The sequence below is a fragment of the Dendrobates tinctorius genome, unplaced genomic scaffold (genome assembly GCF_039654945.1).
Source record: "Dendrobates tinctorius isolate UK_male_01 unplaced genomic scaffold, ASM3965494v1 ptg000211l, whole genome shotgun sequence".
NCBI lineage: Eukaryota > Metazoa > Chordata > Amphibia > Anura > Dendrobatidae > Dendrobates > Dendrobates tinctorius.
Window position 1 is genome coordinate 1814236 of NW_027361878.1, and position 23265 is coordinate 1837500.

The 23265-nt window shown below is 39.6% G+C and overlaps 1 protein-coding gene across 1 annotated transcript in view; it reads left to right on the forward strand.

Annotated features, from left to right (window-relative positions):
- LOC141058129 (mucin-2-like) overlaps nucleotides 1-23265 on the forward strand; it is an 80179-nt gene that overhangs the window by 56686 nt on the left and 228 nt on the right. Inside the window, exons 15-34 of the mRNA XM_073554288.1 lie at nucleotides 653-770; nucleotides 1366-1504; nucleotides 2389-2499; nucleotides 2588-2657; nucleotides 3537-3674; nucleotides 7716-7880; nucleotides 8027-8121; nucleotides 9784-9910; nucleotides 10022-10277; nucleotides 10404-10456; nucleotides 11814-11914; nucleotides 13881-14032; nucleotides 14136-14274; nucleotides 14468-14578; nucleotides 14679-14858; nucleotides 15076-15315; nucleotides 16088-16244; nucleotides 16528-16656; nucleotides 17763-17916; nucleotides 23196-23265. The exon at nucleotides 23196-23265 is cut by the window's right edge and continues 228 nt beyond it. Coding sequence (XP_073410389.1) covers nucleotides 653-770; nucleotides 1366-1504; nucleotides 2389-2499; nucleotides 2588-2657; nucleotides 3537-3674; nucleotides 7716-7880; nucleotides 8027-8121; nucleotides 9784-9910; nucleotides 10022-10277; nucleotides 10404-10456; nucleotides 11814-11914; nucleotides 13881-14032; nucleotides 14136-14274; nucleotides 14468-14578; nucleotides 14679-14858; nucleotides 15076-15315; nucleotides 16088-16244; nucleotides 16528-16656; nucleotides 17763-17916; nucleotides 23196-23265 — 2705 coding nt within the window. The remainder of the gene's footprint in view (nucleotides 1-652; nucleotides 771-1365; nucleotides 1505-2388; nucleotides 2500-2587; nucleotides 2658-3536; nucleotides 3675-7715; nucleotides 7881-8026; nucleotides 8122-9783; nucleotides 9911-10021; nucleotides 10278-10403; nucleotides 10457-11813; nucleotides 11915-13880; nucleotides 14033-14135; nucleotides 14275-14467; nucleotides 14579-14678; nucleotides 14859-15075; nucleotides 15316-16087; nucleotides 16245-16527; nucleotides 16657-17762; nucleotides 17917-23195) is intronic.

A 23265-nucleotide genomic window follows, 5' to 3' on the forward strand; every position in this document is an offset into this window, starting at 1 on the left:
TAGAAGTAATGGTCACAAGCTTTCAGTGTCAAGTCTATTAGAATATGGTTCAGGATCTCATAGACTTACATTGAGAAGTGACTTCTGGTCCGTCCAGCAAACAATGGAGCGATCCAGATAGTAACAGCTGGCAGAACAGGAGCGGAGTGGTGCCGAGAACAACAGAAGAAGGCAGCTAGTAAGTATTTTACTACTGGCAGAGAATCAACATTAGTAATACCACTCCAAAGGTGAAATCTCCCCCCCACCTGAGTGGTGATTTAAGGGCAAGTTGTATCTGCTCAAATTGCATGAAAGTATTCTGCTATTTGGCAATTAAAGTCTACAACTGTCTCATAGTTATAGGATAATACTTCTTTCGCCTCCCATCTTACCCCTGACAAAAGGTAAAGATAGTTAAGAATATAAGGTAAACAAGGCCGCCTACCTATTAGTGATGATAACAGGGTACATCGGGGCACACTCTTCTCATGAATACAGCAGATAATAGATTTTTTTAACATTCCTGGACAATAGGAGAGCAGACCAGTCTCTGTTCGATTCTTATCTATCTATCTATCTATCCATCTTTTTATCTATCTTTCTATCTATCTATGATATATATATATATATATTTATATTTATCCATGTTATTTATGTGTCTTTATTTAAGGAACTGTTTTTGATGACATCAATAATGCTGGCTGTATTCCCAAGCAGCAATGTTCTTGTACTTACAATGGACAGGTCTATGCATCAGGGAAAGGATATTCAATTCAATGTCAATCTTGGTAAATATTCTTTGTCTTTTTCCTCCCATGAAATTAATGACTTATATTTTGGTGTAGCTGTTAAATTCTGTTAAAGTCTGCTCACATATTTACTAACTAGGAAAAAGTAAAAGTGAAGTTTTACCCTTGGAGCATTTGATCCATCAGTAAAACACAGGCAAAATTGTTGGTGTCTGTAGAATGAAAAATTACATAGAGCCAGGGGAGTAACTATACTAGATGCAGAGTTTGAAATCACACCCTGGCCTTGAGTCTAGGGACATCCAAAAGGTCCCTTTGGCCCATATTAAAAGCCACATTGCTCTTAAAGACTTGCAATAGTTGGGAGCCTCATTGGAGCTTTTGCATCAGGGACAACAATCTTCAAGTTACGCTACTGCGTGGAGCTCATGTAATACTTGGCCAAATCTTTCACAGAAAAATACCTCTCTCCATTACAAAATGCAGAAGCAATATATACTAAAGTCTGCAAGAAGATTATATGTTATGCTGAAGATTCAATTGTCTAAATTGAATTTGTGAAACCATGTGAACCCAATAAGTGACCAGGCAGAAGACTTTCTGAAACCTCTATATATTTGTATTCCTTTTTTAGCACTTGTTATGAAGGAAAATGGAGATGTTTAGAAAACGACTGCCCTGGAACTTGTGCAATTGAAGGAGGATCCCATATCACATCTTTTGATAGTACCCACTACAATTTTCATGGGGATTGCTCCTACGTCTTCTCTAAGGTAGGGAATATTTGAACAAAGCATCCTATGAGCAGTGTTGATTTTGTGTGCTATATGTTTAAAATCTTTGTGTGCTTCTGGTCTTTTCTTCTCCACATGCAGCATGATCTGTATACTGTATGATATTATTTGCATAGGATTTCCTTTACAGGAAAAAAAAATATACCTGTAAAAGAAAAATACAAATATAAGTTTTCTAAAAAAAAGCAACCGAAAGCTACAGCGCTTTTTTACAAGCCAGAAAATGCGGTAAAAATTGCGTGTAGTAGGATTAAATGAATTACATTTTAGTGAATTATCAGTAATTTCTTCCAAATATTATTAGTAGGTCTTGTAGCTGGGTGTTCTGACTCAAAATCAGATTACAGGACCACCAGTGAGGCGAAACTATGAAACTTGGCCCTCTCGGTCTTGAGCGCTCGGAGAAAGCACACCAGTAGTGAGCAGAACATTCTCTTTATTAACCATGTGAGCAAGATTGTTACACAATTTACAGACAAATGTAAATCCCAATGGAAATTTCCATCAGCTGCTCTCTTCTCACAACCATTTATGAGATCTTATTAGATATTATGTCTTCCTCTGTATACTACACATGACACACAGTTTCCTCAAGACTTTGCATATGAGATAGGAAAATATTAGACCAAAAATGAAACCTTAAGAAAAACATTAGCCAAAATATAAGGCTATAAGACTAATTGATACTAAAAATATAGAATATAAAAGAAAATATTAACCCTTCTATATCTTAGGTTTCATGATTACGGTATAGAATTGTACAATCTCGTAAGATATTTAGCCTAATTTTGCAGCATGTATTTTATATGAGAACTACAAATTATTTTACATGTATTCATCATTCATTGGGACTTTCATTTCAGACAAGTGGAAGCAACAAATTCAGTGTACTGGGAGAAATTCTTACATGTGGACTGACCAACACCGAGACGTGCTTGAAGAGCGTCACCCTCAGTCTTAACGATGGAAAAGACGTAAGTAACAAAGGCTGATATGGTTAGTATGTAACTTGCTGACTTTGCCACATATTAATTTTTGTTATGCACTTTATCTGTCTCACAGTTCATTTACATAAAACCATGCGGCAGCGTCTATGTGAACTCAATATACACTCAGCTTCCCATCTCATCAGGTGAGCTACAAACACCAACCGCAAAGGGTAAATGAACCCAAAGTGAATGCTTAATATACAGTAAATATATTCTGGAATATGAAATTAACCCATGATCTCTTATCTAGTATAACAGATAAAACTATTATCATTTTCCTAAAGTTCATTCTCACTGTAAGAATGCTCGTTGACGATAATCTTGCCGTGTAAGAGATTGTTCACACATTGTGTTTTTACCTTAATTTTTTTCACACGTTTTTCTGTGGCAAAAATGCAACATTTCACAGTACCAAAAAAAAGGAATGAGATTTTTGAAAATCTCATGCTCATGCTGCTTAGATTTTGCTTGCAGATTTGAACCTTCAAAACGTTTTTCACCCAAAGGGAAAAAAAAGTCAGCAGCGTTTTTTCTGCTAACGCTCTGGTTTTTGCAGTAGAGAAATCTGCTTTAAATTTTAAACCATAGGTCATGTTATCATGACATCATGACATGGGCCATGACCTTGTGCATTTGCGCTGAAAGTTCCCGGGCTCTCATCAAAACCGGAAACACCGGCCTAATGGGAGAGACCCATGGATTTCAACGCTTATGATGGCGATCTGAAGAGATGGCCAGAACAAAACAGTTGATGATGGGGAGCAATGGGGCCAGAGAGGTGAATGGTGAGGTGATTATATATATGTATATATTTTTTCTTATGGCTGTTAAGTTCAGAAAGATGGTTGCAGCAGCCGCCATTTTGCTGAATCTGTGCAAAAGTGAATTACAAATAAATCTGCATTTTGACTAATGAAGATATTTCTAAAATCCAAGTAGAATTTGATTCCACATGTCTAGACTCTACACATGCACATTGTCATAAAGTCCTAGATATATTCACGTTTGTGTTTGCTCCACAGCCAGTGTCACTATTTTCAAACCATCAACATTTTACATCATTGTACAAACTAAGATTGGAATTCAACTTCAAGTCCAGCTTACACCAACGATGCAAATCTACATCACAATTGACCCATCCTACAAAAATCAAGTGTCTGGTAAGTAGCAGTGGTGCAAAGAATACACTGAATGTTAAAAGGTAAACTATTACTGATATATTGATGACTGTGGAAGACTAGCTGTGCCGCACTAGGCAAAATAGGAACAATGCAGAGACAGTGACACAAACATTTTGGTCAAACTGGAATTACATTGTTGATGTGCAAAATAAAAGTAAAATCTTTATAGCTACAATACAAATGAATACCTGCTCGGCTGAGCATTCACATCACCTTCCCTAACTGTACTTGTAGCAAACTACCAACCACTCAAGCAAAAAAGAAACAAAAAACATGTGTATTACCTCTCACCAATAGCACCAAAACTCCTCAGTAACAGTGTCTCTTGCTTCTTCAGACATTTCCCCGACTAAGGAGCATACACTGAACATATTTCTAAACTCAGTATTAAATCTGTCCAACAACTAGACTGACTGAGGGCTACAAAGAACAAAAAGCAAGAAAAGCCATTGTCCACACTTGCCTATCATCCCCTAAAAATCCAGTCCCAAATAAGATATTGCCAAAGCCCTTAGCAAACTGTCTTTTGCTAGGGATAACTATCTTTTCTGGATCTCTGGAGCCTGCATATGCACGTTTACATACACAGATAAAATACTAGGGAGAAAGTAGCGCAAATAGGGTCTTATCTGACATACAATTATAGCTCTTTATCAGATTGTACTAACCTAATTTATGATTAAAAAAGCATTTTTAAAACATTTGTACAGCAGCTGCAGATCCACTGCTTACAAAACCGACAAGCATGAAGATAAGCTTTGTATATCTAATACTTGTATGTGGTCACGTCCTGAGGAAGATGTGCTTGACACTTTGAAATGTGTTGAATAGAATAAAAACCACATGTTTGAATAAATCACTTAAGGCCCCGTCACACTAAGCGACTCACCAGCGATCCCGACACCGATATGAAGGTGTCAGGATCGCTGGTAAGTCGCTATGTGATCGCTGGTGAGCTGTCAGACAGACAGCTTCACCAGCGATCAGCACAGCGATGCCGAGCGCCCGGCATCGCTGGCTATCGCTGTAGAAAATAGTATCAAAATAAAAAATATAGTTATTCTCACCTTCCGATGTCCCGTTCAGCCATCCTGCCTCTCTCCACGCTCCGGTCCCAGTGATCCTTTGCACGAATGACCGCGAGATGTCACAGTCTCGCGGGATAACAAAGTCTCGCGGTCATTCATGCAAAGGATCACTGGTGCCGGAGCATGGAGAGAGGCAGGATGGCTGAACGGGACATCGGAAGGTGAGAATAACTATATTTTTTATTTTTTTTTATTATTTTTTTACACCTGATTGCTGGTCTCCTGCTGTCACACACAGCGATGCATGCTGGCCAGCGGGAGACCAGCGACCAAAGAAATGTCCAGAGGTTTCTTGCAGCGATCAGCGATACCGGCAGGGGGGCCACTCGCTGATCGCTGTCACACACAGCGATCTCGCTGGTGAGATCGCTGTTACGTCACAAAAGTTGTGACTCAGCAGCGATCTCGCTACCGAGATTGCTTAGTGAGACGGGGCCTTTAGATTTGATGTCTTCCATTCAGAGCAGCATGGGAGACATCCACAAATTATTCCTATTTTCATCTACATGCACACACAGATCTGCTACATATGTGCATTTACATACACACAGATCTGCTACATATGTGCATCTAGACACACACAGCTCTAAAATAATAATAATAATAAATTTTATTTCTATAGCGCTGACATATTTTGCAGCACTTTACATTTCAGAGGGGACTTATACAGACAATAGACATTACAGCATAACAATAATCACATAGATCATAACAGATACTAAGAGGAAAGAGGGCCCTGCTCGCAAGCTTACAATCTATGAGGAAAGAGGTAGACACGAAAGGTGGGTGGTAACAATTGCCCTGATTGTATGGACCAGCCATAATGTTAAGTGTGTAACAGTACAGACGCAGAGGGCTAATGGATACATAAAGCATGTGGGAACATGATGCGGGGAACCTGGTTATGGTTAAATCTTTTGGGTGTGCCACATAGGGATAGATTAGGTTAATGTGTTGAGGCAGTAGGCCAGTCTGAATAAATGAGTTTTCAGGGCATGCTTAAAATTGTGGGGATTGGGGACTAATCGTATTGAACTGGGAAGTGCATTCCAAAGAATTGGCGCAGCACGTATATAGTCATGGAGACGGTAGTGGGTTCTGATTATTGAGGATGCTAACCTCAGGACATCAGCAGAACAGAGGGCGTGGGTAGGGTGGTATACTGAAATAAGGGAGGAGATGTAGGGTGGTGCTGAGCCATGAAGAGCTTCGTGGGTGAGGGTAATAAGTTTGTACTGGATTCTGGAGTGGATGGGTAGCCAGTGTAATGACTGGCACAAGGTAGAGACATCAGTGTAACGATTGGCGAGGAATATGATCCTGGCTGCAGCATTCAAGACAGATTGGAGGGGGTAGAGTTTGGTAAGAGGGAGACCGATTAGAAGAGAGTTACAATAGTCCAGACGAGAATGAATAAGAGAAACAGTAAGAGTTTTTGCGGAGTCAAAAGTAAGAAAAGGTCGAATTCTAGAAATGTTTTTGAGGTGCAAATATGGACAGACACAGCTCTGCTGTATATGCAAATTTACATACATACAGCTCTGCAACTTATGCATGTATAAACAGACGCAACTCTACTACATGCACATGTAGACAGGCACAGCTATGCTGTATATGCACATATAGACACATGCAGCAATGCTATATTCACAATTACATACACATGCAGCTCTGCTACATGTACATCTCTATACACATACATACGTCTCTGCTGCATGCACATTTATAGACACATACAGACACACACATACTGTAAACATGATCCGATTTTGCCATTCTTCCCAGGCATGTGACTGATTACATGACTTGAACGGCCCTGGAACTAGTAGGGTGGAAGGTTCTTTAGTTTAAATGGATGTGCAGCCTTCATACATGTCTTGGTAGCTTCCTATCCTGCTCTGCTCTGATCACAAAATTCAGTGAGGGGCAGGAACAAAAAGAGAAAGCAGGACTCTCAGTGATCGGGTAGGACACTGTGTCAGTGTTCTCCCCCATCACAGGAAGCTGCCATCAGACTGTAAGACACATGCACTTTATAACAAGATTTTGTCTTGCTAAAAAGTGTGTCTTACAGTCCAAAAAAATGGTACTTTAGTTGACTGTCATTTGGTTAGGTCATCAATAGGTAGTCTTTGGGGTCTGGCACCAATACTCCCACCGATCAGTTATTACTAGCTTCATGGCTGCTCCTAGGCTCTGTAGATCAGCTTGTAATCTAATGCAGATCCCCACTCTGGTAGTGTGATAGATTTCCTGCATACAAACTCATATAAGAAAAGCTGTTTCCCACTCTGTGGTTTGGAAAACCCAGATTCAAAAAAATTTCCCCCCCAATGGTGAGCTTTACTCTGCGATAAAGTTTTGGCATTGATTTAGTTCTCGATGTTTTCAGCATACTACATGAATAACACTAGAGGTCGCTAGATAAGTATGGATATGACTAGTCTACTTGGAGGAAATAAATAGTTCCTGCCTAGTATGTTTAGAAAGGGTGCTAGGTGAAATTTAAGCAATGGGTATGAAAGGTTTCTCTGCAAACACTTTTAATATTTAGGGTTTTTCAATATGATGCAGATTATTTACTGTAAGAGCAGTGAGACTATGGAACCCTCTGCCACATAATGTCGTAATGGTTGATTCACTACTATTTCAAGAGTTGTCTGTATGCTTTTCTTGGTAAATATAATATTACAGGTTATGGGCACTAGATTCTGGGATGGGATGTTGATCCAGGGAGCTAGTCTGATTGCCATATGTGCAGTCGGTCAAGGAATTTTTCTCCTACTATGGGGATTATGCCTTCCTCTGGATCAACATGTTAGGCTATGGGTTGAACTCGATGGACTTAAAAACTATGAATAATATGTCACAATCTATATATTTTGAATGAGTCATTGCTCATGACATAACTAAAATATTTATTTAAATTCAGGTCTGTGCGGCAACTATAACAGCATTCAAGCCGATGATTTCCAAGTACTAAGTGGTGTCATTGAAGGAAGCGGCTCATCGTTTGCCAACACATGGAAGACCCAAGCCAGTTGTCCTAATGTTGTCTCAAGTTATGAAAATCCATGCTCTCTCAGCATTGAAAATGGTAGGTCACTCTTTGTATGAGCTTTGTATTACCTTTTCATCAGCCAGTGAAGAGGAATATACAATCAATGAAATTAAACAATAAGTATGATACTGTACTAAACTAATTTACATCCCTCTTGATATCAAAATTTATCTCTCTTCCAGAGCAATATGCAACACACTGGTGCTCAATGATAAGTGATACTAATGGACCTTTTTCAGAATGCCATTCCAGAATTAACCCAGTCAACTACCAGACGGTACGCCATTCCATTTATTCTAATTTAAGAGGGTAGACAAAGGTATTCGCAAATTTAGGAGGCTCATCTGTTTGCTCTAGCACATAATAAATACATGGAGTATCATCTCACTCTGTAGAAATTAACATGTCCACGCAATGCATTCCTATCCTAAGTCACGTGGCAAGTCTAGTTAAAGGGTCGATATTGACATTTAGGATTGCTACATCCAATGGTGGCACTAGTCATCTTAGGACCCCGTCACACATAGCGACACACCAGCGATCCCGACAACGATATTAACTTGTCAGGATCGCTGGTGTGTTGCTATATGATCGCTGGTGAGCTGCCAAACAGGCAGCTTCATCAGCGATCAGCACCAGTGACAGGAGGGTAACAAGCGACGCACGTTGCTTAGTTACCCACTGTGTACCTTAGTTACCAGTGCGCTGGTGCAGGGAGCTGGTAACCAAGGTACACATCGGGTTTCTACTCAGCGCGCGGCACTTAGAAACCCGATGTGTACCTTGGCTACCAGCTTCCTGCATCAGCGCGCTGGTAACTAAGGTACACATCAGGTTTCTAAGCCCTGCACGCCGCTTAGAAACGTGACATTTACCTTAGTTATCAGCACGCTGATCACTGGTCTCCCGCCTGTCACACGCAGTGATGCGTGCTGGCCAGCGGGAGACCAGCGATCAAAAAAATGTCCTGGCCATTCCAGGATGATCAGCGATAACCGGCAGGGGGGCCGGTCGCTGGTCAGTGTCACACAGCGATCTCGCTGGTGAGATCGCTGTTGCGTCACAAAACTTGTGACTCAGCAGCGATCTCACTAGCGAGATCGCTATGTGTGACGGGGCTTTACTCTCTGAAGAGGCTATTTGCATATTTTGATGTCAAAAGAGCATTGCATTGCCTATACATCACCTTACACTAGCTTGGCACTCACCACAAGGAAAAACGTTCCCTCTTAGACCCACTGTCAAAGGCATATAGCAAAGTCACAAAAAGAGAACTCAAATCCTCCAAAAATTAAAAAAACAGCAGAAAAAAGGCAGCACCGCTTACCTGCCCAGGTCTTTGAACAAATGCACCACAGGATGCAGCCAGCCCATATAGCAAGATGTTGGCAACTCAGGTGCAAAATACTAAATAGACAGTCACTCTCCACCTTCCCATTCATGGAGGAGGTAACTGCTTAGTATACATTTGCACAATAAAGGTCTGTATAGGGCGCTGTTCACCTAAAGGTAATGCATAGTGTTGGGTTCTCAGCTTATTAGTCATGCCCCTACTATTCGATTTGGCGGGCTGGCCAGCACTATCACAATGCATCCCAGTGTGAACACCCCTATATAGAAGACCAAAAGTGCTTGGCTCAGCTGCACCCTGAAAAATATAGTGCACAAAATACATAAAAATAGTGGTTTTGCAGATTTGGAAGTTATTTCCTATCCATAGGATAGAGAATCACATGCTAATTACTAGGGGTCCAAATTCCGGGAATCTAAGTGATCCTGAGACTGGTGCTCTGGAACACCAAGAACAGAGCTGTGTAGAATCATATATTCTCAGTAGTTCTGGCATATTGTGGGGTTCTTAATTTTCAGTTACCTTTCTATGGTGGTGACATGGATAATTCTCCAATATACAGCTATAATAATGTCTTTGTTCTTACAGAACTGTATGTTTGACTCTTGCAACTGTGCCAAGAGTGAGGAGTGCATGTGTGCCGCATTGTCTTCCTATGTTCGTGCATGTGCCAAAGCTGGAATTTATTTGACAGGATGGAGAAAAAATGTCTGCCGTAAGTGTTTTTTTTTAAAAAATAAAATTAACTTTGCATTTCCTTTTACTACACATTCAGTTGGTGGTTACATAAATGTATACAATTTATGTTTTTCTTTTTAACCCAAAGAACTTTCCACAACAACATGTCCAAAGACCTTGTCCTACAGCTACTTTGTCAACACATGCCAATCCACCTGCCGCTCCCTTAGTGAACACGACATTACTTGTGACATCCCATTCGTTCCTGTTGATGGCTGTGTTTGCCAGAATGGAACTTACCTGAATGACAATGGAGTATGTGTTCTTCAGTCTGCTTGTCCTTGCTACTACAAGGGAACTGCAGTGCCACCAGGCGAAGTGGTCCATGATAATGGAGCTCTATGGTAAGAAAACTTCACTTATACTAGCTTTTGTTCCTCATCAGTGCTGGCAGTCTTCTTGTTCTATTAAGGTTTTTTTTTTTTTTTAGCAAACAGTAATGTAATAATAATGTTTTGCTTATTCACTAGCACATGCTCAAATGGACTACTAGACTGTATCGGGCAGAAAGCACCACAGGAAGGTAAGAAGTCTACATAAAGGGTTGTCATTTGATCTCAAAATGTAAGATTATATGTTCTTAATGTTACATTTAACAACCAAACATGGAAAGAAAAAATCTATCATGGAAATTAAATAACAGTTTTATCCAAACCTTGACAAATACATGAGTTGTTGAGATTGAACTGCATCCATGTTTGCTTGCGATTACATTTATTACTACTATCAATTCTTTATCACATTTGTGCATATTTGTTAATACTGTCAAGTAGTGCCAAAGTAGGCTAGACCATTTTAGTCAGATTTACAAAGTGGTTCATGCTACTTGACAAATTTAGCCTAAGTTGTTTTTTTTGTGCCATAAATGTGTGGCACAATTTTGGCAAAATTTTGCAAAAATTTGGTAGTATGTTAGGCTAAGATCCATTCCGCTAAGCCATTACTCTTGTCGGTGAGGCCACACACCCTTGTTGGCCAAACCACAAAAATGTCTAAAACAAGTAATACATATGTTGCAAGTCATGACTGACAGGTTGTTTCTTGGCTCATGTTGCATCAGAACTTCTTTTGCCTGATAAATCTCTCCCATTGTTTTTTAACTAATGTAAGTAATTTTAAATCAAATTTAACTCATGATTGGTTTTTTTTTATGGTTTTTAATATACCGGAAACTGCCAGTTCAATATTAGAGAAGCCCGCAAAACATGAGTTGCTATGGATCTTAAAAAGTAACCATCATTTTAATTTTTATTTCTGAAATCAATAGTACGCATGAAAATTAGCAAATTTGTAATATATGTTATCAGGGAAATCTGCTTCAATCACTGCTTCATTTATTATCAAAATTCTCAATTCATGGGTAAATGGCGCAGTCAGACGGCCGCATAACATGAATGACTACCATACTGCAATGCTCAGACTGCAATTGTGACAGCATGTATTTCTATGCAGCTGTCATGCTTAGGTGAGGAGAGCTGATGGCCAGTCCGTGCACTACGATGCAATCATCATCAACGTTAAACGGCCTTCTGACTGCGCCCAAATTCACTATACTGATATAAGAAATTACTTTAATTCCTAATAAGATTCTATGTACACAGAAGAGATGAGGAGGAGGATCCAGAGCCAAAGCTAATCATACAGATTTTACCTGTGATTTGAGAATTTTGAAAATGAAACATCAGTTCTGGCGGTGAAAGAAGAGGATTTCTCTGATGCGGTGTATTACAAAATTGCGTATTTTCAAGGATTACTACTGATTTATGAACCAAAAATTAAAACGACATTTACTCTATAAGGGTTATAATTGAGAAGTCCTGCTCTAATATATTTATGTAGATTGCACTAATCATATTTCATTGATCGTCTCACTCTTACAGCCTGTGCCGCCCCCATGGTATATTTTGACTGTACAAACAAAACCGCCGACACAAAGGGATCTGAATGCCAAAAGAGTTGCCAGACCCTTGACATGAACTGTGTAAGTAGACTTGTATATACTGACATTTTTAAAACACACATAGAAACCAATTGTGAACTTCGAGCTGGAAATAGAGTGCAATGCTGACAGTGTGCCTATTGCACACTGGTAGGCTTTGGCAATCTGTACTCAATACAGTGACTTCAAAAATGTATGTTGTGCCAGGAAACCTTTTAAATTGCCCCATTGGCATGCAAAATATTATTAAAGGCCACACAATTGCCCTTACTAAAACTTATCTAATTTACTGAGAGTTCACAATATCGCTAAGGCCTGTTTCACACTTGCTTTTTTTTGCAGCGCGTTTTTCCCGCAAAAAAACGCATTGAAAAACGCATACAAAAGCATACAACTGCTGCGTTTTTTTCAAGCATTTTTATGAGCATGCATGAAAAAAACGCAGCGTTTTTAAGCGTTTGTATGCGTTTTTAGTGCGTTTTTACCGCGTTTGCGTTTTTTTCCAACATTAGGTGGCCACTCACACTAACCCAAACCATGACTTTACTAACCCTAACCCTGACCCTAACCCTAACCCTAACCCTAACCCTGACCCTAACCCTAACCCTAACCCTAACCCTTAACCAAACCATACTTAACCCTAACCCTGACCCTAACCCTAACCCTAACCCTGACCCTAACCCTAACCCTAACCCTGACCCTAACCCTAACCCTAACCCTGACCCTAACCCTGACCCTAACCCTAACCCTAACCCTGACCCTAACCCTTAACCAAACCATACTTAACCCTAACCCTGACCCTAACCCTGACCCTAACCCTAACCCTAACCCTAACCCTGACCCTAACCCTAACCCTTAACCAAACCATACTTAACCCTAACCCTGACCCTAACCCTAACCCTAACCCTAACCCTGACCCTAACCCTAACCCTAACCCTTAACCAAACCATACTTAACCCTAACCCTAACCCTGACCCTAACCCTTAACCAAACCATACTTAACCCTAACCCTGACCCTAACCCTGACCCTAACCCTAACCCTAACCCTGACCCTAACCCTAACCCTAACCCTTAACCAAACCATACTTAACCCTAACCCTGACCCTAACCCTAACCCTAACCCTAACCCTTAACCAAACCATACTTAACCCTAACCCTGACCCTTAACCAAACCATACTTAATCCTAACCCTAACCCTAACCCTGACCCTAACCCTTAACCAAACCATACTTAACCCTAACCCTGACCCTGACCCTAACCCTAACCCTAACCCTGACCCTAACCCTTAACCAAACCATACTTAACCCTAACCCTGACCCTAACCCTAACCCTAACCCTGACCCTAACCTTAACCCTAAACCCCCTTAACTAACCCTAACTTTACCCAAACCCCTAAATTCCATTGTCTAAACTAATGGTAAAAAAAAAAAACGCATGTGCAAAAAAACGCATACATAAGCATGCCAATGCGCACATATGCTCACCATAGACTTATAATGGGTGTCTTGCTGTAAAAAAACGCATTGCGCGCGCATGCGTTTTTTTGAGGCAAATCGGACGCACAAAAAATGCAACAAGTTGCATTTTGTGCGCCAGAGCGCATACCGCAAAAAAAACGCATGCGCGGTAAAACGCGGTAAAACGCATGTGTATGCGCACATAAGCGCATCCCATGCAAAGTATAGGAAAAAAAAACGCATGCGCTATTTAGCGCTAAATTACCGCAAAAAAAAAACGCAAATGTGAAACCAGCCTTAGGGTTAGTAAAGTGAAATACATTTTTAATGGGGCTGAGCTGCATTACCAGGTATAGCCTTATGTGCTCATATACATTTGTACCTGGATAAACCTAAAGAAGCACCACATCTAGTGGGAATTCATGAGGTCGGACGTCCAACAACCTAACATTAAGAGCTTCACTTACCGATAAGTCAACATCCTTTTACTAATAATTATTTTACAATTCAAAAATTGTTCCTTTAATTTGGTGTTGGTTACCTAATTTCAGTACAGTTCACGGTGCGTGTCTGGGTGCGTGTGCCCAGCTGGACTGATAGCTGATGGAAAAGGAGGCTGTGTGAGGGAAAGCCAGTGTCCGTGTATACACAATAACGATCCATACATGCCAGGAGAAACTATCAAGGTCTCATGTAACACTTGGTGAGCAGAACACTATTGTACCATACGGTATACTTCAATACCGCTTGCTTATCTTATTTTCAATCATTGCACTTTCTAACTATTGATCTTATTTTTCTACCAGCACTTGCAAAAACAGAAATTGGGAATGCTCCAGTGAACTTTGTATGAGCACCTGTGCGGTATATGGAGATGGTCACTACCTCACGTTTGACAGCAAATCATATATCTTTAACGGAGACTGTGAATATACCTTGGCTCAGGTACGTAGCACATACACTGATCCTGAAAACTAGATGACTTTAATATTTATATTCATCGTCTCATGATATTGTACTAGGATTCTGATTTATACCTTGTCTTTATCTGTACTTTTGTAAGTTCATATTTTTGCATTGTCCATTGGAATCTCAACAAAGTCTACTGTTTTTTTGTCATTGATCTTTCATAATGTAGGATTACTGCAGTGGTGACCTCAAGAATGGAACTTTCCGTATTATAACCGAAAATGTCCCGTGTGGTACCACAGGAACTACTTGCTCTAAATCCATTAAAGTTTTCCTTGGGGTGAGTTTAATGGCTAAAGCTTTCCTAGAATATTCTCTCAAAAAATGTATCCAAAATAACACCATAGAATACACATGTGAATATCATTCTCTTTGGGTAGAACTTTGAACTGATACTTGCAGAAAATAAATTTGAAATTGTCAAACGGAATGAAGGAACATATATACCATACAAAGTGCGCCAGATGGGTATCTACATGGTGATTGAAGCCCTTAATGGATTAGTTCTGGTCTGGGACAAGAGAACCAGTATATACATCAAGCTTGAGCCAAGTTTTCAGGTAAATTAAATGAAACGCACGCAAACTTTGATTGTTGGTTTCTTGATATGTTGTGTTGATGAAAGATAGAAAGTATGAATTAATAATCAATATATCAAATCAACCAAATCTAAGACCTTGGTGGTACATGATAATACACAGTATTGGCAAACTCAAACGCTGTATGAAACATACACCAGTTATTTTGCCTCCCACATTTAGTTATTTTTCTTTACAGGGTAAAGTTTGCGGCCTTTGTGGTAATTACGATGGAAATTTTGTCAATGACTATACAACAAGAAGCTTGGCCGTTGTTGGAGATGTTATGGAGTTCGGTAACAGCTGGAAACTGTCCCCCAGTTGTTTAGATACTGTAGAATTGGGAGACTCCTGTGCAACTAATCCCTACAGGAAGGCATGGTCTCAGAAACAGTGCAGTGTCATCACTGGCATCACATTCTCATCTTGTCACCCATTAGTAAGTATACTTATAGGATAAAAAAAACTTTATTATACTGTAGGTTGTATGAATCTTCAAAGTGCTTTTCTTTTTCCCAAGCCATAAAAATAAAGGAAAACACTCCAAAATTACAATTGTAAAAAATTGAGGATTTTATTGGCCCAATGCAACATTTCAGTCCATATGGTTTGGACATTTCTCAGTCTATCCAAAAATTTTAATTCTTCCCAACTAAAAAATATGTAAAAAATAGGAAAAATCAGGGTCATCAGGACTATCTTAGATCTCTGCTTGTAATATTACTTCACATGTACAGACATATCACATTAATATAAAGCATAAATTAGTGCTTATATTTATATTATACTAATTAAACAACTATTATCAGCTGTGTACCAACAATTACAGCAAGATATGTAAGTACAGTGAGATCTCATTCCGAATTACTTGACCTGATTTCTGGCATCTGTCCATTTCTACGTTTGGATTTGTAGTGAGTGTCCTTACGCAATGAGCCCACTTCATATAATTGTTGTCATTGGAGCTAGCTCTGACCACAGCAGTTTAACCCCTGGTTAATTGGGGGGCCTCTATGTCACACCCATTGGGCTACGGAATCGAATGGGTTAATTATAGGTACCAGGAGCCAATGGGAGGACCTCCATATGGATCATAGCTATGGGGCCTAATGATTCCTTTTTTATGCCCCTGAACATTACCATACCATTATTTATCTTCCATTTTTCAATTAAATGAATTGGAGCCTGATAAAATGTTCTGACTTTTGCAGGTAAACCCTCTGAAATACTTTGACGCTTGTGTCAATGATGCTTGTGCCTGTGATACTGGTGGAGATTGTGAGTGTTTCTGTACTGCAGTAGCCGCTTATGCCCAGGCTTGCAGTGAAGCTGGAGCCTGCGTAAGCTGGAGAACCCCAACAATGTGCCGTAAGTACCTCCTATTTAAGGCAATGCCAACATGGCAACGTGTCACGAGATTGTTGTGTATCATGGTTTCATAGTTAAATAGTTTCTTTAGGTTGAAGGTAGAATTAAATCCATCGAGTTCAACCTATAACTCCACATTTTCACTCAATACCAAAACGTTAATGACTTTACTTGATTTTCTTGTTCTCATCTTGTCATTTATTTCAGTTCTAAATTTACAGCATTCAATGTCATTCATTTGAAGTCATGTCCTTCTAATTTTTTTTTCTCTTCTCTACAACAGCTGTTTTCTGTGATTACTACAATAGCCAAGGACACTGTGAGTGGCATTATAAAGCATGTGGTGCCCCATGCATGAAGACATGTAGAAACCGAGCTGGAACCTGTTACCATAACTTGCCAGGCCTGGAAGGTAAACATGGTCCTGCCTTGTTTAAACTATTGGAGGACAATTTGGATATTTTTCAGCACCATTGATAATAAAATGTCAAAACTTTAACTAAAGCTTAGAAAAAATGCAGTGGAAATCAGTGAAAACTTCAACTTTATTCACACAGACACGTGACCTTTCAGCTTTTCATTTGAAGGCTTTCTCAAGCATGTGAATAAAGTTGACTTTTTTCAATGATTTTCATTGTAGTGCTGATTCCAATCTAATTTTTCTACATTTAGAGGCTTCTTGGCTGGTTGCTTGTGAAAGCATTGCACCCACATCATAAGAACTATGATGCTATTTTTTCTGTTTATTACTTAAAGAATAGATATTTGAAACTAAGTCAATAGAGTACGGAATACCATACATAATCCGATGCCAAATTGTAAGCATTGAGTCCCAGATTACCTTACAAATTAAAACTATGACAACACGACAACATGTAATCAAATAAATAAGGTAGCATTCTGTAGCGCACTAGCTTGCAAACATGAAATATGAAAACTGAATTGCATAACTGCATTAGAAATATGAAAAATTGAGAATGCTTAGCGCATAAATTGGCCAATTCATGTGTACCTGGAAGTCACATTAAGGCTATTCTCGTTTCCCAGGACCTAACACTGACAGAATGCGGAAGATTTATTAAAAAAAAGTATTATTTTTATTTTCTTATTACTTTTTATTATATTTATGAGATATGCTAATAACACCTGACTCCAGCTCTGCATCAGAGAATCGCATCACAGGTGTGAAGGAGACAGAAAAAGTAATTTATCTGTTTCCTCCGTTGCGTATCTCGGCATATAACGGACTGCCCTGGGATGACAGCCGGGTCTCGCTGCCAATTGTAGCATGCTGAGATTGTTCTCTAATGCCGAATCGGCTTGAGAAAATAATGGCTAATCTGCACTGCCCATAAAATAACATTGTGCCGAGTGCTATCCGATAAATCATGGGAAAGCACTTGGCTGTGTTATACGTTCATATGAGAGAGGCCTTATACTGTTTATAGTACTTAGGAACAGTTATTAGTATGTAGCAATGAAAAAAATGTAATCAACTATTGATGCATGTATTTACAGGATGCTACCCCCAGTGCCCACCTGAAAGTCCCTATTTTGATGAGGACAGAATGGAATGTGTAGAAGCGTGCCCTTGCTATTCACTCGATGGAGTTGAGTATCCTATTGGTCAGAATATGCCTCCAGAGGATAGTGACAACATCTGTACAACTTGGTAAGAAAAGTATCTGTCAGGCATTACAGCACAAATAGTAAACTTATAGTTTAGTCTGCAATGCTGAATTTCCCATATGTATTATTTATAGAGGAACTCTCACCAGGTCAAATGTGGGCAGGATTTTATCTTAATTTATTTCCACCACTCTCTATTATATTATTTTTTTTTTTTTTAAGAAATCTGCCATACAGTTCCAGAAATATGGTTTTTTTTGTTTGTCTTTTTATTTAGTGCTGATTCTATTAGTCTTTAGCAAGGGGGTGTGACATACAGAATTATCTAGGGGCGTGACTTTAGGATGCTCTGCCTAACTACCCTGCGAGCCACTCCCCCATGGCAAAGACCATGAACATTAGCACTAAATCAAACATACCATTTCTCTGGAGTTGTATGGTGGATTTTAAAGATAGAAAAAAGGAATTATGCAGAGGAGCAGCTGGAACAAAATAAGAGCAAGAACTGGTCAATTTTGATCTGGTGATATGTCCCCTTCAAGCCCCAAATACCACTTTAAGCCCTTTATAACAAGCATTGCTATTATAAGTTGAAGGAATGAATGAATAAGTCTTCTACAGTATTAGTATAGCTTAACTAAGCAGGGATCTAAGAGCCTATTGACTTTTTTCAATTTACAGAATGACAATTCTGCGCACTTTAGAAAGTGACTATTTTTATAGATTTTCTATAAGTTCTAAATATGCTATACAATTATAACATAGCACATTTTCAGCTTGAAGAACAACTATCAGAAAATAACTTAAAAAACTAGCTCAGAAAGTGTTACCAACTATACTTTTAATAGTTTCAGCATTTTTCTGTAAGACACAGCCTAATGTGTGGAGCCACTGTACACTTCTCATAACAGGACTTTTTTGTTTGCACTTTGGCTTTTTCTTTATTCTTTCACATGTTTACTCTGGCCTAGCTGCCAGTTTTCAAGTCACTTAGTTTGTTTCTGCAGAAAACACATATAGTAATGATGATTGTTAGCAATTATCTTTTTCAGTATTTTTTAAAGCTTTTTATGAGAACATTTTTCAAAAATAACCATCATTTTAATTTCAAATTTAAAGAATGCCTATTGTTAGGTGCCGGATCTCTCCCGCTGCACGGGAAAGATCCCAAGCCTTGTCTGGTGCTATGGTTTCCCATTCAGGTATGGTCACTGGGATGACTGCTCAGCACAGACTTCGGTACCAGCACCTTGCCCAAACTCGTGCTGCATGTGTAGTTGCTGCTGGCTCTCCAGCTAAGCCTATGGTGACTACTGGTATACATGTGCAGCATTATACTCTGGAGCCTAAGTCCAGATTTCACCCTACTGAGCATGTCTATAATGTGGCACCTTCTCATTGATGCTCGAACGTCAGCTGCTCTGGTGATGTGGTAGCTTCAGATTGGTCCACAGGCAAGGTCCTGTCTGTCTGGACTTGAGCTTAAAGTATAAAAGGCTTTCAATGGCGCACGCCTGTGCTCTAGTATCATGTGTGTTTGGTGTGTTGATGGCTACTTTACTCCCCTGTGCGCACGTGTGCCGCTAATAGCACTGCGAGTGTTTGTCTAGACAGGCAGTGTAGGGTGGGAATTCCCGCTTGAACTTAGCATCTGCACAGGGCGTCCTCAGGCATGCATGCTAAAGCACACCATGTGTCAGAGCAGGGACCCCAATTATTATTTTGTTTTCTATATGCCTGTGCAGTCTAACAAGGTATAGTCCTTGTGCGCTGCTTCTTAGTACCGCTCTGTGGTGTAACAGAGCTTGGTACTTTGCACTCTCTGCACGCTAGGTGACATTTAACTTAGTGTGCTTAAAGTGTTTTCTCGCAGCCTTGCTCCACCATTGTGCTATCTGCTGTTTCTCCATCACCGCACGGTGGCCCCCAGTTTGTGAATGCACCTTATTATTTTTATTATTACATATTTGGTGCGTTCTGCCAATCCTAACAGCCTGTATTTTCCATTTTCTTGATTTTACAGTAACTGCCATTATTATCATTACATTAACGTGATGAAAGTGATCACACTACAATATTACTGGAAAAACATTTTCTTGTAAAAATCATTTCAGTTTTCCATTAGTAACCTATTTGGAAAAATAGTTAACTCACACTAATTACCTTATATACACGTGTATAAGCCGAGATTTTCTGCTCTTTTTTTTTGCTGAAAACGCCCCCCTCGGCTTACACATGAGTCATTGTCCAGACAGACGGCCGGGGGGAGGGATAGGGGGCTTCCAGAAGACATCTATGCTCACCCTCCGTCACTGCATCTCCTTCCCTGCATCTCTGTCCCAGCGCTGGCAGCTTCATTCTGTGCTCAGCAGTCACATGGTACCGCTCATTAAGGTAATGAATATGTATGCATCTCCACTCCCATATGTGTGGAGCGCATATTCATTACATTAATGAGTGATACCACATTACCGCTGAGCACAGGAACAAGGAAGAGCTGCCAGCACTGGACAGAGATGGATTGCAGGGACGCGCGAGGAGGCTGAGTAGGACAGGGGGTTGTGAGCCATGCTGGGGAGGTGTTAACCATGTGGGACCATGTGAGCCATGCATGCAACAGGGGGAGCCACACATTGCAGGACAGAACGTGGGGAGCCACACATAGCAGGACAGGAAGGGGGGAGCCACACAGAGCAGGACAAGGATGAGGGGACAATGCATAGCCGGCTTATACTCGAGTAAATAAGCTTACCCAGTTTTCCGTGGCAAAGTTAGGTGCCTTGGCTTATACTCGAGTTGGCTTATACTCAAGTATATACGATAACTTAAGTGAAAAAATAAGAAATCCAAGTTGTATTTTAATTTAAAAATATGTATTAATATATAATATAAAATATGTAATATAATAAAAATAAATGTGGCATAACCGTATTTGTACTGCCCTACAGAATAAAGTTAACATGTCATTTACTGTATATTGCATGGTGAACAACAACAAAAAGCCTTGTAAAAAACTTTGCCACAATTGCTGTTTCTTTTGTACAGGATTTTTTTTTATTGGACAGCACACACTCGTTGAGTGATGGCTGATATTGATCCATAAATATCGGATCAGAATAGGACATGTTCTGAGGCGCAGAAACCTCATATTTGGATCCGTGAATTCAATGGATGTCTGAATGTGTACATCCATCCATCCCAATTAATGCTAATTAAAAGTTAGACCACACAGATAATTTGCATGGATGTGTGAATACAGACTAAATCTCACCAGTAAATTAAATTAGTACAGAACGAATTATATTAGTCCAACTTTTACTATGCATTTTTATAGTTTCTTTTAGCATTTGATGGCATTGGAAGGAGTAAGAGTGACTTGTAGCCACTAGCCAGGCATTTCTGACACTGATTTTAATGGCGGAGAACGATAAAAGAATGACTGAGTCTGCCCAAATGCATCTGTGTAAGCCAGCCAAAACTGATGGAAATTAAATACAATTGTATTGATTTAGGTTTTATTGATTAAGTCTACTCAAAAATACAAGTAAAATATATATATTTGATCTTTTTTCAATTTCAGCTTGTGTACTCCAGCGGGCAAAAAGTGTACTTATAAAGGTAAGAACATTCATGTACTTGTCAATTGTTTAATGATCTAAGACAAGATAAGTGCATCTACTCATCTAAAATACATTTATTAAATGAGGAGATGCAACGTTCATGAAAAAATAACAATCTTATGTTAATTGTCATCACATAGCTTTAATAAAATAATATATAAGATCCAAGCTGGAACGTTTTGGTCTAATGTGTGCAGATTGACAGGTGGTGTGCCCTATGCTGCATGCTATAGCATGGTTGCTCATCATACAAAGGGAATATACACAATTGTGCAAATAAAGGAGCCAACAACATGGCATGCTATAACATTAAAGTTGTAGCATCCCTTGGTTGCTTGCTTGAGCACTGCTGCATCTGTAGCTCTACTTTGGTTCTGTTTTTTGCACCAACGTAGGAGAGATGAGATGACCTATCCATGGAAGAGTGAGACGAATTTCCTAATATTTGCAGTTTAACAATTCAAACATCTCTGATTCAATTTGCTGTACACAAAAAAATCTTGCCCAGCACCATTTTCCACTCTGTTAAATCATCAGAAAGTGGGCTAATGTCACTTAGGGTTGCCGTGTGGCACTCCCATAATATACTGCTGCTATCACATTTCATGGATTTTCCTGTACAGTGGTGGTCCTTACAGGGGCCATCACAGATCAGCGGTTACCAGAGGAGCACAATTTGTACAATAGAGCTGTTTTCCATATCCAGAGTTAGTGGGTAAGCCCCTCTCTCCAGTAGAGTGTAAGCTTTTATGACCAGCAGGGTCCTCTCTCTCTCTTGTAGAGTGTAAGCTATTATAGTCAGTGAGGCCATCTTTCTCGCTTGCTGTTCTTTAGAGAAGAGTGTAAGCTACTGTGATCAGCATTATCCTCTCTCCTGTAGAGTGTAAACTCTTATGGTCAGCAGGGTTCTCTCTCCTGTAGAGTGTAAGCTCTTATGGTCAGTGGGGTCGTCTCTCTCCTGTAGAGTGTAAGCTTTTATGGTTAGCAGGGTTCTCTCTCCTGTAAAGTATAATCTATTATGGTCGGCAGGGTTCTCTCTCTCTCTTGTAGACTGCAAGCTTTTACAATCAGCGGGTTCTATCTTTCTGATGTAGAGTGTGAGCTCTTATGATCAGCGTGATCCTCGTTCTCTCTCTCTTTTTCTCCTGTAGAATGTAAGCTCTTATGGTCAGCACGATTTTCTCCCTCTCCTCCCTCATGTGTATTTTACAAGCAAATACAAACTTTTTAGTATTGAAATTTGGGCAAATTTATTCACCACAAACCAAATTTTTAGGGAACATTCGGCGAATTGGATTTTCAAAAGATCAGATGATCTCTAGCCTTTAGCTTAAGACCTTCCCATTATAAACCACAGCATAGGGTAAATATGAAGAGTGTATGCCAGTATATTATATGGTGGGTCATTCATATGATCAGTAGCGACTTTCCTTGATAATAGTTGGTCATCTTGTATTTGTTCTGCTTTATTTGTTTTAATGTATATTGTAATAACTCAATGAAACTAAAGTTTGTATTCAAAGTAATATACTACTTTTTTTTACAGAATGTTGTTTGTATGAAGGGAAGATATTCAGAACACCAGAACTTATTTACAATACAACTGATGGCATTGGGGGATGCATTGAAGCACACTGTATCAATGGCAACATCAGGAGATCCAACACAGATTGTAAATTAGTTACAACTACACCTACAACAGTTTTCAGCTTTTCTACTACAACACCTGTAACAACACCAGAAATATCAACAAGTCCATCACCACCACCACC